This window comes from Bos mutus, chromosome 9, assembly GCF_027580195.1.
Source record: "Bos mutus isolate GX-2022 chromosome 9, NWIPB_WYAK_1.1, whole genome shotgun sequence".
NCBI lineage: Eukaryota > Metazoa > Chordata > Mammalia > Artiodactyla > Bovidae > Bos > Bos mutus.
The window spans coordinates 67,902,916-67,921,723 of NC_091625.1; the positions used below are offsets into that span (position 1 = coordinate 67,902,916).

Consider the following 18,808-nt stretch of genomic DNA (forward strand, 5'->3'; position numbering starts at 1 on the left):
TTTGTCAACAAAGTGATGTCTTTGCTTTTTAATACGCTGTATGGGTTTACACTGTCAAAAATCAGAAAGAGAATAATACAACGTGTTTTGAAAAACCCTAAAAGTCCGTCTAGTCAAGGCTATGGTTTTTCCAGTGGTCATGTATGGATGTGAGAGTTGGACTGTGAAGAAAGCTGAGCACCGAAGAATTGATGCTTTTGAACTGTGGTGTTGGAGAAGACTCTTGAGAGTCCCTTGGACTGCAAGGAGATTCAATCAGTCCACCCTAAAAGAGATCAGTCCTGGGTGTTCATTGGAAGGACTGATACTGAAGCTGAAACTCCAATACTTTGGCCACCTCATGCGAAGAGTTGACTCATTAGAAAAGACCCTCATGCTGGGAGGGATTGCGGGCAGGAGAAGGGGACAACAGAGGATGAGATGGCTGGATGGCATCACCAACTCGATGGACATGAGTTTGAATGAACTCCGGGAGTTGGTGATGGACAGGGAGGCCTGGTGTGCTGTGATTCATGGGGTCGCAAAGAGTTGGACACGACTGAGCAACTGAACTGAACTGAAAGAATAGAAATTTCCTAAGGAAAAACCTAAGGAAGGAAGCAAGTTTATACCTTCCATGTGTCTTCCCACTTTAAAAACAACACAGGAGCAGTAAATAGGAGAAATAAAAGAGTAGAAGTGGCTTTTAACAAAAACAAGAATAGCCCATTATTATACTCATGAACACATCAGGTTAAATGTAATAAATTCCAAGAAAAGATAATTTAGAAAAATGTATTTAATTATAAAAAAATTTTAAATAAAAAAGCAATGGCACAAATCATCACAAAGGTATTTAAGTGATCATATCCACAGGCTGCTCTTAATTAAAAATTTCTGACTGTTCTCATTAGCAGCATTTTCCCCTCCTAATTAGAGTGACATCAAGAGCTTCTGAGAATGTGCAATGTTTCCTATCCTAAAGTCCTACTGAAAAGTATCATAAACACACTTTGTGCAACATTCATGTACATCACTTTTATTCACTACACTCTAAACGTATAAAATATGGAACATTTCTCTCTCACTTCATTCCTCTTGTTTACAGTATGGAGGCTCATCTCTTATTATAATGGTTTATGCATGAAAATTTCTGGGAATGGTCTTTCCACAGCATTTTAGTAAATTTGCTCTGATTAAAATAAGTACACAAACAAAAGCTTGTTCATATGATGGTGTCATACTCAGAAGAATAATTCTTCCTGCGACTCATTTATAAGTAAAAAAAAAAAAAAAAGATCCCTCTTTCAGCAGAATACATTCTCAACGACTGGATCACACTATTGCACGTATTTGTACTGCTAATATGACAACAGGTAAAGCCAGTTACAGTATTTGTACTGCTAATACGACAATAGGTAAAGCCAGCTATATGACTTTTTAAATTTCATTTAGGAGACTACAGCTTACACGAAGTGATCTTCCACTCTCTCATTATCCATAATCCAGTTATTCCACATGGATATATTTTATTTATTCTGAATACGTAAGTCTTAAACAGTGCAGTAAGAATTGGCAGTTTCTGACAGGTCTGTTTTCTTGATAGTAGATACAGTTCTGAGCACATACGTGAGCTGAACTGAAACAAAATGCAAGTCTCTTCGTGTGATACAGCACTAAGAAGTGGGAGGCCACTGTCTGAACAAATGACTCAAAGAGATGAATATTAATGTACGACAGAGACAGAAATATTGCTGAACTCAGTCTGTTTCCAGAGGTACTGTCTTCACATCTTGCCATACCTGATCCTGGTTACCTTTCCGGCTGAAAAACAAACCCATCTGGGGGAAGGCAGGTGTCAGGAGGAGAGAAAGGTGAAAATGCACATTATTACTGTATACATCATTTTAGAACAGAAAAAGAGGGGGAAGAGAGTATATTTTCATATTAAAAAGGGATGTCGCATCTGGACACATTCCACGGAGTGGATGAAAATAGCCTACAAGCTAATTTAGCTCCTTTCTTCTCACTCCAGAGATGTTTTCTAATATGAATAATAATAATTAACATAATCTGGCAGCAGCACAAATCTAGAACTTTTTAAGGCTCAGTGTGTCACTATTCAAGAATAGGGTATATGTGAATAATAAGAGTCCCACCATTTATTTTATTTACACTCTTGACCCAGCAAGTATGATTAAGGGAGTCCTTATGGCTGGCTATCTTCAGCATAAATCTTCTATGATGGCTTTGACTTTATAACCCACTCAGCATTGGGGTTGAGTTGATATAAGTCCTTCATGTAAGTGTTGTCATCGAGGCAGCGTTCCCCTAGGAAAGAGATGTTACATCAGTGTGATACAGTGACTGGGGAGATAGAGAGGCAATTTTAAATTTAAGCTTCGTGGTTTAACTCTGGAGTCTTACACTTTGAAATAGGTATCATTTTTTCCCACCTCCCATAATATTATAAGGCTTGGGCCAATAATGGAAAAATTAATTGAGTAGTCCTTCTCCAAATGCACAGGTTTTCAAATGAAGTTAGGAAGTTGAAAATACTGTCTGTGATGGGCTTTTAAATGGTTCCTTAAAAGTTTATTTGCCTTTATTAAGTAAGAAACCATGCTTAATTCCCAATATCTAATAGCAAAATGCACAATAAAATAAATATACCAATACTTGATTAACAGAGTTAACAATCCAGATTTCTAGTGGAATTGTGACTTATTTAAATTTTTGAAGGAAACTTGATATTCTTAAATTCAAGTTTCAATATTTACTAAAATTTTTTAAGTCCTAGAAAAGAATTCTACAAAACTTATCATAAGGTATTTTCAATGACTATTTTGAATTTATTTGTTGACAATTTTACTCTTACCATTTTAAGGATCAAAAAAAGAAGGAAGGTTTACTTTAAATTTTAATAAGAAGATGAGTACAACCCATTGATAGTTATAAGTGGGCAAATAAAATATGAGACATGGTCAAAACTAATCCATTTATCCTATTTCTATTTTATAAGGTACCAATGTATGTATGTATACATATGTGTTTTATGTAGCAGGCAATCAACAATGGCAAAATAACTTCTGCATTCACTAAAAAATACCCAATACTATACCATAATAAAAGTATCAACTCAGTCTTAAATAAGCTCACTCCCTTTATTAAGATGTGCTTTCAGTATATAAAAGGGCTTCCCTCATAGCTCAGTTGGTAAAGAACCTGCCTGCAATGCAGGAGACTTGGTTTCGATTCCTGGGTCAGGAAGATCCCCTGGAGAAGGAAATGGCAACCCACTCCAGTATTCTTGCCTGGAGAATTCCATGGAGAGAGGAACGTGGCGGGCTACAGTCCATGGGGTCACAAGAGTTGGACATGACTGAGTGACTTTCACTACTACTACCTATCAGCATATAAAAAAGAAAGAGGTTTTGAAAAAATTCATTAACCATTTTAGAAGTTATTTCTATTTTAGGGAACTTGCCTTTGGCTCAAGGTCCACATAGAAGGAGCTCTAAAAGAGCCAGAACAGAAAGGCCAGACCATTAAAAAAAAAAAAAAAAAATCTCATCAACTATAGTACTCATCAACTGTCTACAGAGTGTTATATTTTACTTCAAATTTCCTTTTCTCTCCCAAAGATATAAAAAACAACCACTGGCAATGTCAAATAAGCATATGGAATAAAAGATTAAAAAAAAATGTGCTTACCAATATTTCCTCCAATTTCATACAAAGAAACTTCCCCATTCTTGAGAGTCTGGGCAACTCCACTAGCAGGGACAAAACAAACTGATCAGTTGCATCATCAGACAGCTTGCAAGTAAATCACTTTAATGTGCTTGGGGAATTCTAGCTTGTATGGAAAATTCATAACTTAGACATACTGTAATTATCTACACGTTTGTATTTTCCCATCTGTTAAATGTGTTGAACAGTAATAAAAATGTCACACCTGTAAATTAAAATAAACAAATGGAATCGTACATCCAAAGGTGAAATAATAAATCAGTACCTAAATTTGTAAAGTTAAAAAGAAAAGTAACATTTTAGCTGTCCATAAAATTATTAATATGGTCATCTATTTTGCATAGGGGCCAAAAAGGTCCTCATGAAACTCTAAGAAGAAATGTTTGCACATTGCATTTATTCAATAGTATTTCTCACAGGTTTGCTGTGCTGATCACTCTAATAGTGTACAAGATGAATATAAAGAATATAGCGCAGTTCATAAGCCTCCCTGTGCTAACTGTCCCAATATGGGAGGTAAATGCTCTCAAAATAGAACCAAACACTCATTACGATGACTTTACAAGTAGAATGCATCTACAGGTTTACTCTCTTCGAAGAGTAAAGTCTCCAGAACATTAGGTTTAACAGTGGCAAAATAAAGTGCTTTACAAACATCTCTATTATCTGGAAAACTTGCCAAAAATCTGATTTAATATGCCTAGGTCAAGCCCTAGAATCTGGTTTTTAAGTACTCTCTGGTAGACTCTGATGCACAGAAGGGTTTGCGAACCACTGACAGAGGACCTGAGGACAAACTCCCCGGAACTGACAAGAGAAAACCAGGGCTGACTTTTACCCAAACCAGCAGAAAGATGTGATACAGCAGAAGCTCTCCTAATCAACCATTCAGTGGCCCCTCGAGTTACCCAGCTCCATCTACTCTGCTGTCCACAGCACCCTGACCACTCAGGGCTATGGGAGTTCTCGCGCTTACCATCCTCCCTGTTGAGCCATATCCTGACCAAGAGACAACTCACTTTGCTTCCAAACTGGGGTATGCTTATTTTTGAAATTAAATAATTTAATAATTACATTTTCATTTTTAGTACAGCATATAACCTGATAAACTATAATGAGAGCCATTATTTTTACAAAAACCAAATGGAATGTTTTGGGAGACGGAAAAAAATCTAGTCAGGTTATTGTTCTCAGATTGCCTCTCCAATATTTATATTCTTATTTTACTTTAAAGAAACCTAAACTAGATTTTCTGGTATACATTACCTTTCACTTAACACTAATCAATAAATCCATAATTAAAGAAAAGGCAACAGCTATTACCAAAGACTGGCGAATGAATGTATAATTTATTGCACATTTATTTTATGTCATTTGTGTGTTCTTGGCTTCAGTAGAGAAAGCAGGGGAGGAAAAGGATGGAGGGAAGTGGGGTTTCCCACTGTCCCTGTACAAGTGGAAGGCAAAGAAGGAGAGCAAAGTCACGGAAGAAAAGATACATATAAATATTTATTGAAAACATCACTTATTAGATGGCCCAGACAGATAATACTATGTACTTCATGGTCATTTTCCTATTTAATTATCACACGGCTATAACGTGGGTCCACTTTTACAATGAAGAGCCTGAGACTTACAGAGATGATAAAAACTAGCCTAACATATAACAGGAAAATCTAGTATTTGGATCCGTATTATCTGGTTCCAGCATCCCCAAGCATAAAAGAAAGGGCTGAGCACTGGGAGGAGAAAAGGCAAATGGACTAAGAAGTTTGCTAGACCTCTCTTTGGGTGGAGCAGGAGGGGAGAGGAGAGGTGGTAGAAGAAAGGATTCTGCTTTAGTGGGTAGCACATGTTTGCTTAATAAAAGCACCACAAACAGTAAATCCAAACAGACAAAGGGCAATTGTCACAAAACTGGTACTTTCTTATAAGAATATGTCTACCATTATCCTACTCTACCCTAACTATAAAAGTCACAGTGGAGTGTATCATACAACTTCAGAGTCACACCTTGTATTACCTACAAGCAGAGGAGCACAACTGCAGATTAAATTGAGCATCTGGGTCCTGCAACTAAACACTGCATAAATTAAACTATGTCTAGCCTGGAAGAGCTGCTTATATCTGAAGTCTGGCCAGATCTTCAGGTACACACTTTGGGAGAGGATGGGAAGCCATTCCCGATGGGAAGAATGGCATCTACTTGGTCAGCTCAGGGAATAGAGAGGAAGTGGACTGATTTCCTTGAGGCAGAGAGACCATTTAGGGAGCAAAGACATCCAAGAAACTCCAACTGCTCCCAGAACCTAATTCCCCCCGCCCCCCCCCAATTCCAACTGGTCCAGGAATTAATCCCCTCAAAGTCCATCTACTCCCAGACTCTACATCAGTGGTCCCCAGATCCATGATGATCTCTTGTCCCCGAGTCAATAAACAGAGGGGTTAAAGGACTTCCTTTGCGGACAAACCCCAGATTTAGAATTCAGCTCCACCACCCAGGTGACAAGTGACCTTGAAAGTCTCAAGTTTCCTTATCAGCAAAATGGAGGTAATGATAGTACTTCCCTCAGAGTGTGGTTGAGAGGGAAGTTTAAGCCCAGAATTACCAATAAGCCTCTCTTTTATTTCATCACCATCTGTTAACTACACAGGCTCATGTCTTCTTCCAATTTACAAACCACAAGGGAAGACACTTTAACATATTTTTTATACCCTTTTCAACATCTAGCAGAGGGCCATAGACAGAGCAGAGACATATTAAATACATGCAGTTCTGTATTAAAACTGGAGAAATTTTGACAGAAAACTTGAATGAAAGAATGAAGAGATTAAATTCTATCGGAGATGAAATCAGTATAAAGAAGCTAAACAGCTAATGCCTCTGAGGTCTCTGACTTTAAAAAAAAAAAGTTAGATTTATTTATTTCAATAAGTGGAAATGAGAAAGGAAAGCATTAAAATATAATTTTAGCTAAAAATAAGAATTTGAACACTGAAATATCCATACCCTGTTTGAACCTCCAAAATTCAAGAAAAGATATCTCAAACATGTCTCAAAAAGTGTGTATTGGGAAGGTGTGAGGGAGGTTCAAGAGGGAGGGGACATATGTATACTTACGGCTGATTCACATTGTTTGTTGTATGGTAGAAACCAATACAACATTGTAAAGCAATTATTCTCCAGCTTAAAAGGGATGCCAATGGCTTTCAAAAGACTCCTCCTGCCTCATCAGCCCCATAACAGAGGGGAAGACGTGGTGGTCTCTACTGAGGAGGGTGTGCTTTGACCTGTGACTTCAGAACTCCTTTGGCCATCTGTTCCCTCTGAATTCTTTATACCTTCTGTCTTAAATTTAAGCGTTTCTTTGTATTCATTATATTTCATTGAAAAAGTTGTATCTTTTGTTTTAATCCCACTGTATCCTAATTAGTGATTTTCCTAACAGACTACACATAGTAATTAACCTCCAATCACCATATTCTGGAAAGATTACTGAGTAGTGTCATGTGCCAAGTCCACTGCAGACAGAGCGAAGGAATGCTCAGACCGCCTGCCTGCAACAGGCTCAACTTGAACACAAACTACACGCAATGAACTCGACTCATTCCAACAGTATTATTTTTAAGTCTCCTTTTCTCTTCTGCTAACATTTTAAGTCCTTCACACCAGCCATCGTTTAGAAAAAAAAGAAAAAAAGCGGGGAGGGAGAGAGAGCAAGTGAGTGATACCATGCAATAATTAAAACAAAACAGGCCTCTACCTTTCTTGGCTGAGAAATCTGGCAAGTACATCACTGGCTTTGAGTTCTTCAGTTAGCTGTATTGCCATGGAAACTTTCGAAAGATGGGGAGCTTGTACTCGAATCACTCCCTGAGGAACGTCAGCCTGCAAAGCAATCATGACACTGGAACAAAGCTGGCAGCAGCTGGAACGTGTAACTCTGTACAATGCATTATACGGTAAGTGTGCTTAACTACTATGCATTTTACTTCACTACATAAAAACCTTAACTACTGTATAATGTAATTTACTAAATTACATCAAACCTCAAATATCCTCTTAATGGTGATAGGGGAACTTTATAATGCCTGTGCAGTAATGCTTAATTATTTTTAAAGATGTAAAGAATGACAGCAATAACCATTACTGCCATATTAAGTGCTGATTTCTGAGTATTATCTACTGGAGGGTGCTTCTTCATGTAGCAATTTATGAAATTGAATCAGAATGAAGTTACTTTGCGGGCTATTGCAATGTATGCATTAAAAAAAAAAAATCTTCCTGCACATTCACAAAACTTCACAAAAATTTTGTCCCTGAGAGTATTAAAATAAATGAAGCATACTTTTCCAATACATTTGTATTGTGTCAGTACCTCACTCGGTTGATAAGCACACACTGGGACTGCACACTTTGAACCTGAGATGACTCATTCTAAATCCTGTGCCCACAGATGTTAAGAACATTTTATGTATTTGGGAGGCTATCAAAGAAAGATTTTGAGGATTATAATATCAAAACATCAACTATGGCATTCAAAATATTAGACTTAATTAAGTCCTAATGGTTCTGCTAAAATAAATACTAACTTATTATTTATAACCATATGCTCTTGAACAGACCTTAGACCAGACAGCATGCACAAATTATGTTTAAACATAACGCTTTAAACACTACAAATACCCTGTTTAATTCAACCAGAATGTACTAAGCATCTACTGAGTACCGCACTGTACTACTGATGTTTAGCAAATTTATTTACTTAGCCAGTAAAGAAATAAGACACAAGTCCTTTGGTGCATAATAATTTTTGTGCTCACAGCATCATTTTTTAATGTATATGGTGTTGAATTTTTTTTAATAAAGTATAAATATACCATACATGGAATTAATGTGATGCTTTTCAACATGTAACAAAAATAAGATCATTTTTAGATCAGGTTGCATAAAAAAAATAGGTGTCCTCAAAAGATATAAGATTGCTTCTCAGTGACATCTGAAATGTAGTATGGGAATAACAAAGAAAAGTGATACTGCACAGGACTATCAAAGGGGCAAAGGGCTGTGTATGACGACAATGGTATTGTTCCCCCAGACGAATCCCAAACACCTACTTCACCTGTAGAGACAGCCTGCGCCCTCATCTGACCACTCAGTGAAGCCCTATAGGGGGCATGCCCCTCCAAGCCACACAAAGACAAATCACGTGGGGCTGCCCACTGGCCATCCAGCTGGGGATGGACTGCATTCCTAGCACCCTGGCCTGAGTCCTCTCCCTGGGGATACTGTGCTCAATGCATCCCTGATCCTAGCCTGTGCCCTGACCCCTCAACTCCTGCTCAATTTCTCCCATCCAGCCTGGACCCTTGCCTTGGTTTCTTGACTTCCAGCTTCTGAGGCTTGTAGTTTAGCCTAGTCTCTGACCTCCACCTCACCTCTAACTTACAAGGCTAATTTGCTGTTTTCCTTGATTCTAAGACACATTTTCATCTGTAATATTTTGGAAAATGAGCAGGTTCTTACAATGACTGGGGCATTTCATGTGCTACTGTTGTCATCCTTTTCCAAAGCAGTTATTCAATCAATGAAGCACCTTGTAACTCAAGGATTATGCTATATACACTTCTCCCTTGGGGTTCATCTCTAGCTTCTATCCTGCTATGGTGATTCTGCCTGCTGGCCTGGCCTCAGCTGTTTCCTCATAGGACGTGACAAACAATAAGCTTGGCCTGATAACTTGAATGTTGGAGTGATAATTGTAATAGCAACAGTACAGAGTCTGTGTTCATAAAATCCAATCTACCTTGTCTACTCAGTGAAAAAAATATTGGTATTTTGGTTTCTGTTAGTCTATTATTACCATACTATAGGAGGGTCCTAAATAGCAGGTTCGGGTTTGCAGATCAGCATCCAGTTTACCCTGATTTAAAAGTTAGGAAATTCTGCTAAAGTCATAGTGCCAACTATCCTGACAAAGAGGGTTTCTTTGGTGAAAGTCATAGTCATAGAAATTATTTCCATAATTATATCTTCTACAATCCTAGATTATCAAAAAGGGCAGGAAAACCTATACTGACATTTAAAGTGAAGTAAGATGATATGATTAAGTTTTTAAATATAGAAGGTCCTACAATAAATGAGTTATAAAATCAAAATGACCCAGAAAAATAATAAATTTGCTATAGAGAGTTCAGGCATATAGCAACCTTCCTCTGCTCCCTGCCTCTCCCCACTATTCCTTGTGGCACATTCCATTCTTTGGATAAAAAAATGATAGTCAAAATTTGCTGAAAATACCCACGCTTTCCTGTATTTATGTACATTTTCCTCCCCTTCTGAAATATTCCCTGGTATCCATCCATTTTTCAAGGCCAAGCTCACATACCTCAAACCCCATGGAACACTCCATAGATGGTTTCTGACTTCACAGAATCAAAAGGAAATTCCTCTTTCCATTGAAATTCCCACTGAATTTCTTTTATAATGGAGATCCTAATTTATGACACTTGCATTCTAGTTACATGCCACATATCTGAGTCACATCTGTAGTCATCTATCAATGTTTATTGATTAAATGAGTCACTCAAAAATATTTTTCACTAGGGACTTCCCTTGTGGGGCCAGTGGTTAAAACTCTATGCTCTCAATTCAGGGAGCATGGGTTTGATCCCATGTCAGGAAATTAAGATCCTGTATGCACATAGTACAGAAAAAGTCTCACTCAAAATCATATGCTAATAAAAGTAAAATTTCTCCAGAATAAAACTATAACAATGAGCACTTTCCTTACTAGCAAAACATAGTCTTAGGAATATTGTCTAAAATAAAAAAGTTAAGTTGCCTCTATCTACCATATGATACTACTATTCCCCTTGCTACTGAGAAAAGACAGGGAGGGAAAGAGAACAGAGGATGCAGTCACTTTCCCCTCAAGGCATCTCATGAACAGCTGAAGACCCCTAATAATAGGACCATGGCTACACTTCCCAAATGAGTTCGGGGATCATACTGTGGAGAGTATGGCCAAGCTTTCTTGCAAAACACAACAGTGAGATCAGGATGGTGTGAGGAGTTGTACCCAATAGACAGCACTGCACCTCTCATGGGCATCCAGACTCTCTTTGATTGTTAGTTTAGAAGGAAGAGGCCCAGGTACCAGCATCTGAAGGCACTTGAGAGTTCTCAAGTGTATGTGAAAAGTCAGGTAATTGCTGTATTTTGGCTTTTGCCAGTATATGGGGAGCAGCTTGTGTTTAGGTTGCTTACGGCTATGAAATTAAACATTTCCTACACTTTCCCTCTGTGTGTGTGTGTGTATGTGTGTGTGTTCATGGGGAGGAAGAGAGAGGGAATTCTCAAAGAGTGTTTATTTCCATGGTAATACATCTCATCCAAATTCTCACTACACTACAATAAAAAGACTGTGAGCCTCACTCAATTTGAATCTATTCTGCTCTTTACTGTTGGAGGAAAAATTAGCTTAACTGATACATGTCATAGTTAAAGATGAAGCATTTGAAAGTTGTTTCTGGAAAGTTTTCCCTGGTATCTTGACAAGGATAGAAAAATGGTATTTACTAAAGATGACAAACAGTAAACGATGTCAAAGTTCTCATTTAAATAGTGTATGACAATTACTATCAAGCTCCAAAATCATGGTGTGTCAAATACTAATGATGTTAGTACACTAATTACACTGAGCTGCCAAGCTTTGAATAGACACAACATGCCTGTTGACTGGAGAAGGCAATGGCAACCCATTCCAGTACTCTTGCCTAGAGAATCCCATGGACAGAGGAGCCTGGTAGGCTGCAGTCCACTGGGTCGCGAAGAGTCCGACAAGACTGAGCGACTTCACTTTCACTTTTCACTTTCCTGCATTGGAGAAGGAAATGGCAACCCACTCCAGTGTTATTGCCTGAAGAATCCCAGGGACAGGGGAGCCTGGTGGGCTGCTGTCTCTGGGGTCGCACAGAGTTGGACATGACTCAAGCGACTTAGCAGCAGCAGCAGCTGACTCTGTCTCTTCTTAGAATTCTTTTGGTGTGCTTGTGAGCTGAAGTTTTATAATGTACAAAAAGACTGGGAAAGAGCATTATTTGACTAACGTGATTAAAAATTAGTCACAAAGGATTTCACAACTTACAAAATGCTAGTTAATTTCTTACGTATGCAAAGACTGTTAAAATAGAGAAAATCATCTCATATGGTCCTCACATGTTCTACATATTGAAGTCAAGTATATTTTTAAAAACAGGATCTTATTTCTTACTATTTGATAAAATAAACAATGATTTTATCATTTTTTTCAAAAGGTGCAGACAAATACTCTGTTGCTTATATTTTTATACCCTAGAGATTAGAAATTTAATGTCAGACCCTTAGAAGAAACTTTGATTTCCTTTTTTAAATTAAAAGATAACTTAAATGTAAAGCTGACATCTTTTAATACTACCCCCCACCCAAAACAAACAAACAAACAAACAAACAAAAAACCACACCTCTGTCTTCAAAGGGGCAAACTGGAAATACAGCTTTCTCAAAAAAAAAGCCAAATATAATACGTATTTTGGAAAATTTAACAAGGACATTTTAGCAGGGTATCTTCAACTAAAATGGCATGTTCATCACTTTAGTTTGTTTGGAGGTGGAGATACAAAAATCATTCTCTGTTATCTTGAACTGTTTGATTTTAATTGTGCTTTTGTAACCCAAATGCTTAAATTTTTATCCACCTTACAGACACAGAGAATTTTAAAGGTCTGAAATAAGTTTTATCATTAATAAGCACTTAATTGACAATGAAATAAATTCTGATATTTTTTACTTTTAATATGGTATTTTTTAGGCACTATAAAAAATTAGAGAACATCTGAAAGAAATAAGATTTTATGCTTGATATTGTGATTTGATTTTCCATATGTGTCCCCAAGTAGAGCCAGACACTATTTCTAGACCCAAAGCAGATGCTTGAAACAATACCTGTGACAATGCTCTGGGTCTGAGCTGTTACGAGAAACCACAGATGGGATTCTAAACAGAGTTGTGACTAGACACACAACCTCAGCCACAAATGACCCAGAGTCTACACCACACTGCTGCCAACTCCAGGATTCTTCTGAAATGGCAGAAGATGAGAGTACCAGATTTCTTTTTCATGTCCAAAACCCCAAAAATGTCACAAGATCATTTTGGAACTTTTAGCAAGTCATGTAAACTCTCTAAAGCTCAAGTTCCTCAACTGTTAATTAAGGGTGTGACCAGCAGATCATCCTGAGTTAACACTGAAATTCAACCTCAGGGAAGAAAATGTTTGTTTCCTCTATAATGATGGCAGATGGAATGAGCAGCTTGCCTTATTTCACAGAACCTCACAGAGCCCTGCTCTCTGCTCATGCTCTCTCATAAATGCAGTTTCCTTTTACTTTTAGAGGTATACTGGACTGATAGAAGAAAAATCACACAGATCTAAGTCCACAATGGACTTGAAGCCTGTGTGATTCAGCAGTTCATAACCAAATGCTCATCAAAGCTGCCCAAGATCCTTTTTAAACAGAGATGCAAAATGAGGTAATTATAGGTGAAATGATGAAAGCTCTATGATTTCCCTAAAAATACTAAAAGGAAAAATGGTGTGGAAGACAAGATGAAACAAGATATAAAAATGCGTTTGATGGTTGGTAATAGGTTTATGGAAGTTCACATACTATTCTATTTTTGTGTACGTTAGAGAAATTCCATAATAAAATTAAATTTATATGCACACAAACACATGTACACCAAATGGGGGAAAATTACCCTGACAGTTTTTAATACAAGACACATGCGTATGCCCTGTGCTGAGACATTCTGATTCACAGGGTACAGGAAGTGGCCTAGTCATTATTTTTTGCTATTTACTTAAAAAAAAAATAATCCTACAGAGGCCCCTACTGCATACTTCTGGCTAAGCACCATTAAGCTGTTCTTACTCTCATTTTATAGAAGAAATTGAGACCCAGAGAGAGAGAAAGTGATTTGCCATTAACATCTCATTAATGGCAAAGCTAGGGCTATATTAAGACATATGACCTCTGGTGTTTGATGCAGCGTGTTTATATATATATGTGCGTGTGCGTGTCTCTGTGTGTGTGTGTATGATATCAATCCTAACTCAAGTTGAAGGTAATCAGAAAATGGTTCTTTTCAAGTGGTTGATAATTACGTTATTTTTCACCAAGTGTTTCCTCCTGTTGTAATTAATAGATAAGTCTCATTAGTACTTGGAAATTCACATTTGTATCAAACAATTACTATGCTGCAGCCATTATAAACATTGCTTGTTAAATAGATTGAGTGTGTCCCTTACATTCTGGTTTAAACTATTAATCCACCTAGTCCAGCATGTCTTAATAACAGGAATACCTTGTTATATACAGTTAGCATTCAGAGGGCGTTAAAAATAAATATTAGCTTGATGAATTCTCATTGGGGAAAAGTCACAACTAACCTTTCAAATGCAAAATCCAGAGGATCTCTTATCCAACTTTACTCAACCTCTCTGTAGCATTTGGTACTAGGACCAAACTCCATTACCCTACTCTTCTCCCCAGGGCAGCTACAACACAATCTTCAACTTTCTGTTCCTTCCTATTACTTCCTGGCCTCTTCTACCAGTTCCTTTTCCATGGCCCACTATTTAAATATTTGCATTTTTGCTTTTTTTTTTTTCTTTTTCATTTCTTACCCCATGTACCCACTTGTGTAAAAAGAATCACTCTATGGCTTCAAGTACAGTCTCTGTGTTGGTCCCAAATGCATGCCTCCAGCTCTGTCCACCCCCCTGAGCTTCAGGCCCATGTAGACAACTTTCACATAGGCATGTCAACCCCAAATGCCAAAAACGGACTACCCCGAAGTCTCTTCCTTTTGTTGGATGTTTTATCTTGATGACAAAGTCTCCCAAGGTAAAATCAGCAAGTCATTCTAGATTCCTTCTTCTTCTACATTCCTCACATCCAATCAGTTTTACCATCTCACTGATAAGGGTCTTACAGGCTCACAGTCAACACTCTTTTCATTCCCAAAGCTGGGGCTTAGCTCAGCCCAAGCCTGTTTTTAAAGCTATATATTAAACATATGTAATAATGGCAGTAAAACATGTTCATTTTATTACTACACCTAAGCCCAGGATTTGGGATACATACATATATACATACATACATATATATATATATATATATATCCTTCTCAGAATTTTTCTGTGCTCTGTGGGTGAGACAGGCTAACAGTAAAGAGACCTGGATTTAAAGTCCTATAGACTTGGTTTCAAATTCCAGCTCCACAACTTCCTATCTAGATAACCTTAAGTAAATTATTTACGATTGCTAAGCCTCACTTTCCTGATCTGTAAAAAAAAAAAAAAAAAAAAAAAAATGGGACTATTTTAAGAGTAAACTCCAACTAAACAGCAGTAGCAAACTGCAAGGAATACTAAACAAAATGTGGGTAACATGTTTAGCAGCATACCTGACCTCTGATAAGCATTCAAAATAAGGATAATTATTATCCCTTACAAATATAGCAATAAACAACTCACTGATTTGTAATTTCTTCCTTCAACATATTACAAATATCTTCCAATGTCATATACACACTTTTCCACGTTCATGGTATTTCATTAAATAGATACGTCATAACATATTTAACTGACCACCTGTCTCCTTTTGGATTATTTCTAATTTTGACCCATACAAAGAAAACGGCAATGAACTTAAGCATAATTATTTGCATGATTTTGAGGATTTTGACACATGCTCTCCAGAGAGATTTGACCAATTTATTTATATATACTCCAATTAACAATGAACTTAGCTGAGATCTCCTACCTAACCTTTTCTCACAATATCCTTCACCTGCCAAGCATAACAACTGCTCTAAAATGCAAATACAATCATGTTACCTCCTGGGGGGGTGGTCACAACTTTCAGCAGTTCCCCACCATATACACAATAGAAGCCTGGCTCCCCCTGGAGCCCCATTTCCGCCTTCTTTCTGTCCCTGCCCTCCATGCACCTTACTGGCCAGGATGACTTAATTTTCCCTCCAAACACCTTCAGTCATCCTCACTTAGATATCCAACACGCACCTTCTACTCAACAGACCCTAAATTGAAATTGTGATCTTCCCTAAGTGTCAATCCCATTCTTCAATTTCTTAGGCCAAAAACTTCTGAATCATTCTGGACTTTTTTCCTTTTTTTTTTTTTTACAACTCATTTCAGCATCAAGAGATCCCAATGGCAGGACTCCCTGGCAGTCAGTGGTTAGGACTCTGCGCTTCTACGGCAAAGCACATAGGTTTGATCTTTGATTAAGGAACTAAGGTCCTGCATGATGTATGGTGTGGCCAAAAAAAAGGAAAAAAAAAAAAATAAAAATCCCAATGGTCTAACTTCAAAAAATATCTAGAATTTTACCACCCCTCAATCTCCTGGTCTGTCACTCAGATTATGACATGAACCTCTTAGAAGGTCTCCCTATTCTATCTTCACTCTCCTAGAGTCTGTTTTCAAAACAACAGACCAAGGGATCATTTTAAAATATAGATTTTCAAGCCTTTCTTCAAAAGCTTGAAATGATCGTGCTTCACCCAGGGCAAACCCAGATTCCTAACAATGGCCTACAAGGCCCTGCATAATCTGGTCCCACTGTCCCACTGACTTCATTACATACATTGTTCTCCTTGCTGGCTCCACTCCAATCACAATCACTTCTTGCCAGTCCCCAAGTGCCTTAAGGCTTTCGTGCAGTCTATTCCCTCCACCTGGAAAGTGCTGCCTAAAATACAGACCCAGCTTAGTTCCCTGCCCTCCTGCACATCATCCCCAGACCACCCAACTTAACACTGCAAGACACTCCCCTCTCCCGATTCCTCTTTTTCTGCCCTACTATTTTTATTATTATTTTAGGTGCATTTAACCACATAATCGGAGAAGGCAATGGCACCCCACTCCAGTACTCTTGCCTGGAAAATCCCATGGACGGAGGAGTCTGGTAGGCTGCAGTCCATGGGGTCTCGAAGAGTCAGACACGACTGAGCGACTTCGCTTTCACTTTTCACTTTCCTGCATTGGAGAAGGAAATGGCAACCCACTCCAGTGTTCTTGCCTGGAGAATCCCAGGGACGGGGGAGCTTGGTGGGCTGCCGTCTATGGAGTCACACAGAGTCGGACACAACTGAAGTGACTTAGCAGCAGCAGCAACCACATACTAACATACTATATAATGTATTAATTTTATTTTAATTTTAAAATTTAAGCTGTATAAGAGCAGCAAGCTTTATCTGTTTTGTTCATAGAATGTATTTTGAGTGCCTAGAACAGTGTCTGGCACATAACAGGCACGCATCCAAGAACTGTTTAACAAATAAAACATCTCAGGCAGTTTGATTCAAATGATTTGGGTGGAGAGTCAAGAAACACAAACCAAAATGAAAAATCTGGAGTGGGCAAGGGGGGATAGTTTATGGAAACATAGATGGCCTGTGTTCCTGGTGTCTCAGATGGTAAAGAATCTGCCTGCAATGCATAAGACCCAGGTTAGGTCCCTGGGTTGGGAAGATCCCCTGGAGAAGAGAATGGCTACTCACTCCAGTATTCTTGCCCGGAGAATTCCATGGACAGAGGAGCCTGGCAGGCTCCAGTCCATGGGGTTTTAAAGAGTCGAACATGACTGAGTGACCAACACACACATGTTCCACCCAAGTGAATAGCTGCTACTCAGATCCAGGCAATTGCTACTCTGCCGGAAACAGATTCCCCCTAGGGCAAGGAAACGTGAGGGTACTCCCACTTCCAATATGTCCAGTTAAGATGGATGTCCAGACTTTAAGGTTAAAATGTTTTAAAATGCTGGCAACTGATGGGACTTAGGTAGAAAACTAATTGGTGACTCACCACATAACCACAGTACTTGACATTATCTTGTACTTTGTTGTTCTGTAATTGTTGCCCAATATTTTTTCTCCTTAATAAAATGATAGTAGCTTGAAAAAAAAAATTCTGGCAATTGATGAAATTGTTTCAACCAAAACAACAAGCTAAATGACCTCCACTGTGGGCCACGATCACCCATGGATGACCACTCTGCCTCTCTGATGTCCACTTCCTGCTTGTGGCCCAGAGTCCTCTGGTCAGGCTCCATCACACAGTTCTAGCATCTCTGAGCTCCACCCTCCTGCATCCTTGCTTTCTGTGGGAGAGCACCAGCCCCATCTCCCCATGAAGACCTAACAGGGAGTGGGGACTTGGCACCAAGGAGGCATTTACTAGTATTTTGTCAGAAGAATTGCTGAATCTCAAAAAGAGAAAATCAAAATCAAAACTCGAAGATTAAGTGACAGCTAATGCATGATTTAACTGAGAGTTAAATCCAGGCTTAATCCCACGCCTTAAACTGAGAATATAGCTTTTAACTAGTACAGACAGAATTCCCAGACCAGCTCTTATCTATTTAACCCAAAGGTGTTCCCTGGTGGCTCAGCCAGAAAAGAATCCGCCTACAATGCAGGAGACCCAGGTTCGATCCCTGGGTTGGGAAGATCTCCTGGAGAAGGAACGGTTACCCACTTCAGTATTCTTGCCTGGAGAATTCCATGGACAGAGGAGCCTGGCAGGCTATAATCCATGGGATCTCAAAGAGTTGGACATGACTGAGTGACTAACACTTTCACACTAAAAGAAATCCAATGCCATTTTTCTATAAATGACCAAATCATTTAAATATTTCATCTCCAAAAAATTAACATTTTAATTTCTGTCTAAAAGACTTATTAAAAAGGTACAGCACAACCGTTTTCTTAAACTGTTCCTCAGAGTATGACATTGTAACTGTCTCATTAAATATTAGTAAAACAAGAGTATAAAGTCACCTAAATTAATGTGAATAAGCAAGACCACACAAAAAAAAATTCACGTACTCATGATGTCCTTAGAAGTAACAAAGCATTCTAAGTTAAATAAGAATGATATCTTAAAAATCCTAACCTGTATCATTTCTCAAAAAATACCACACTATGTACAACTCCCATTTA

General features: G+C 38.3%; 1 protein-coding gene across 3 annotated transcripts in view; it reads right to left on the reverse strand.

Moving 5' to 3' along the window:
* Positions 1–764: 764 nt before the first annotated feature.
* Positions 765–18,808, reverse strand: part of ARHGAP18 (Rho GTPase activating protein 18) — a 132,960-nt gene continuing 114,916 nt past the window's right edge. The window contains exons 12-15 of one of the 3 annotated variants that reach the window (XM_070376652.1): positions 7,497–7,621; positions 3,694–3,755; positions 3,209–3,385; positions 765–2,310 (exon numbers count right to left, since the gene is read on the reverse strand). In XM_070376652.1, coding sequence (XP_070232753.1) covers positions 3,243–3,385; positions 3,694–3,755; positions 7,497–7,621 — 330 coding nt within the window. In that variant the 3' untranslated portion in view covers positions 765–2,310; positions 3,209–3,242. The remainder of the gene's footprint in view (positions 2,311–3,208; positions 3,386–3,693; positions 3,756–7,496; positions 7,622–18,808) is intronic. The other 2 variants (XM_070376650.1, XM_070376651.1) reach the window with 2 other exon arrangements.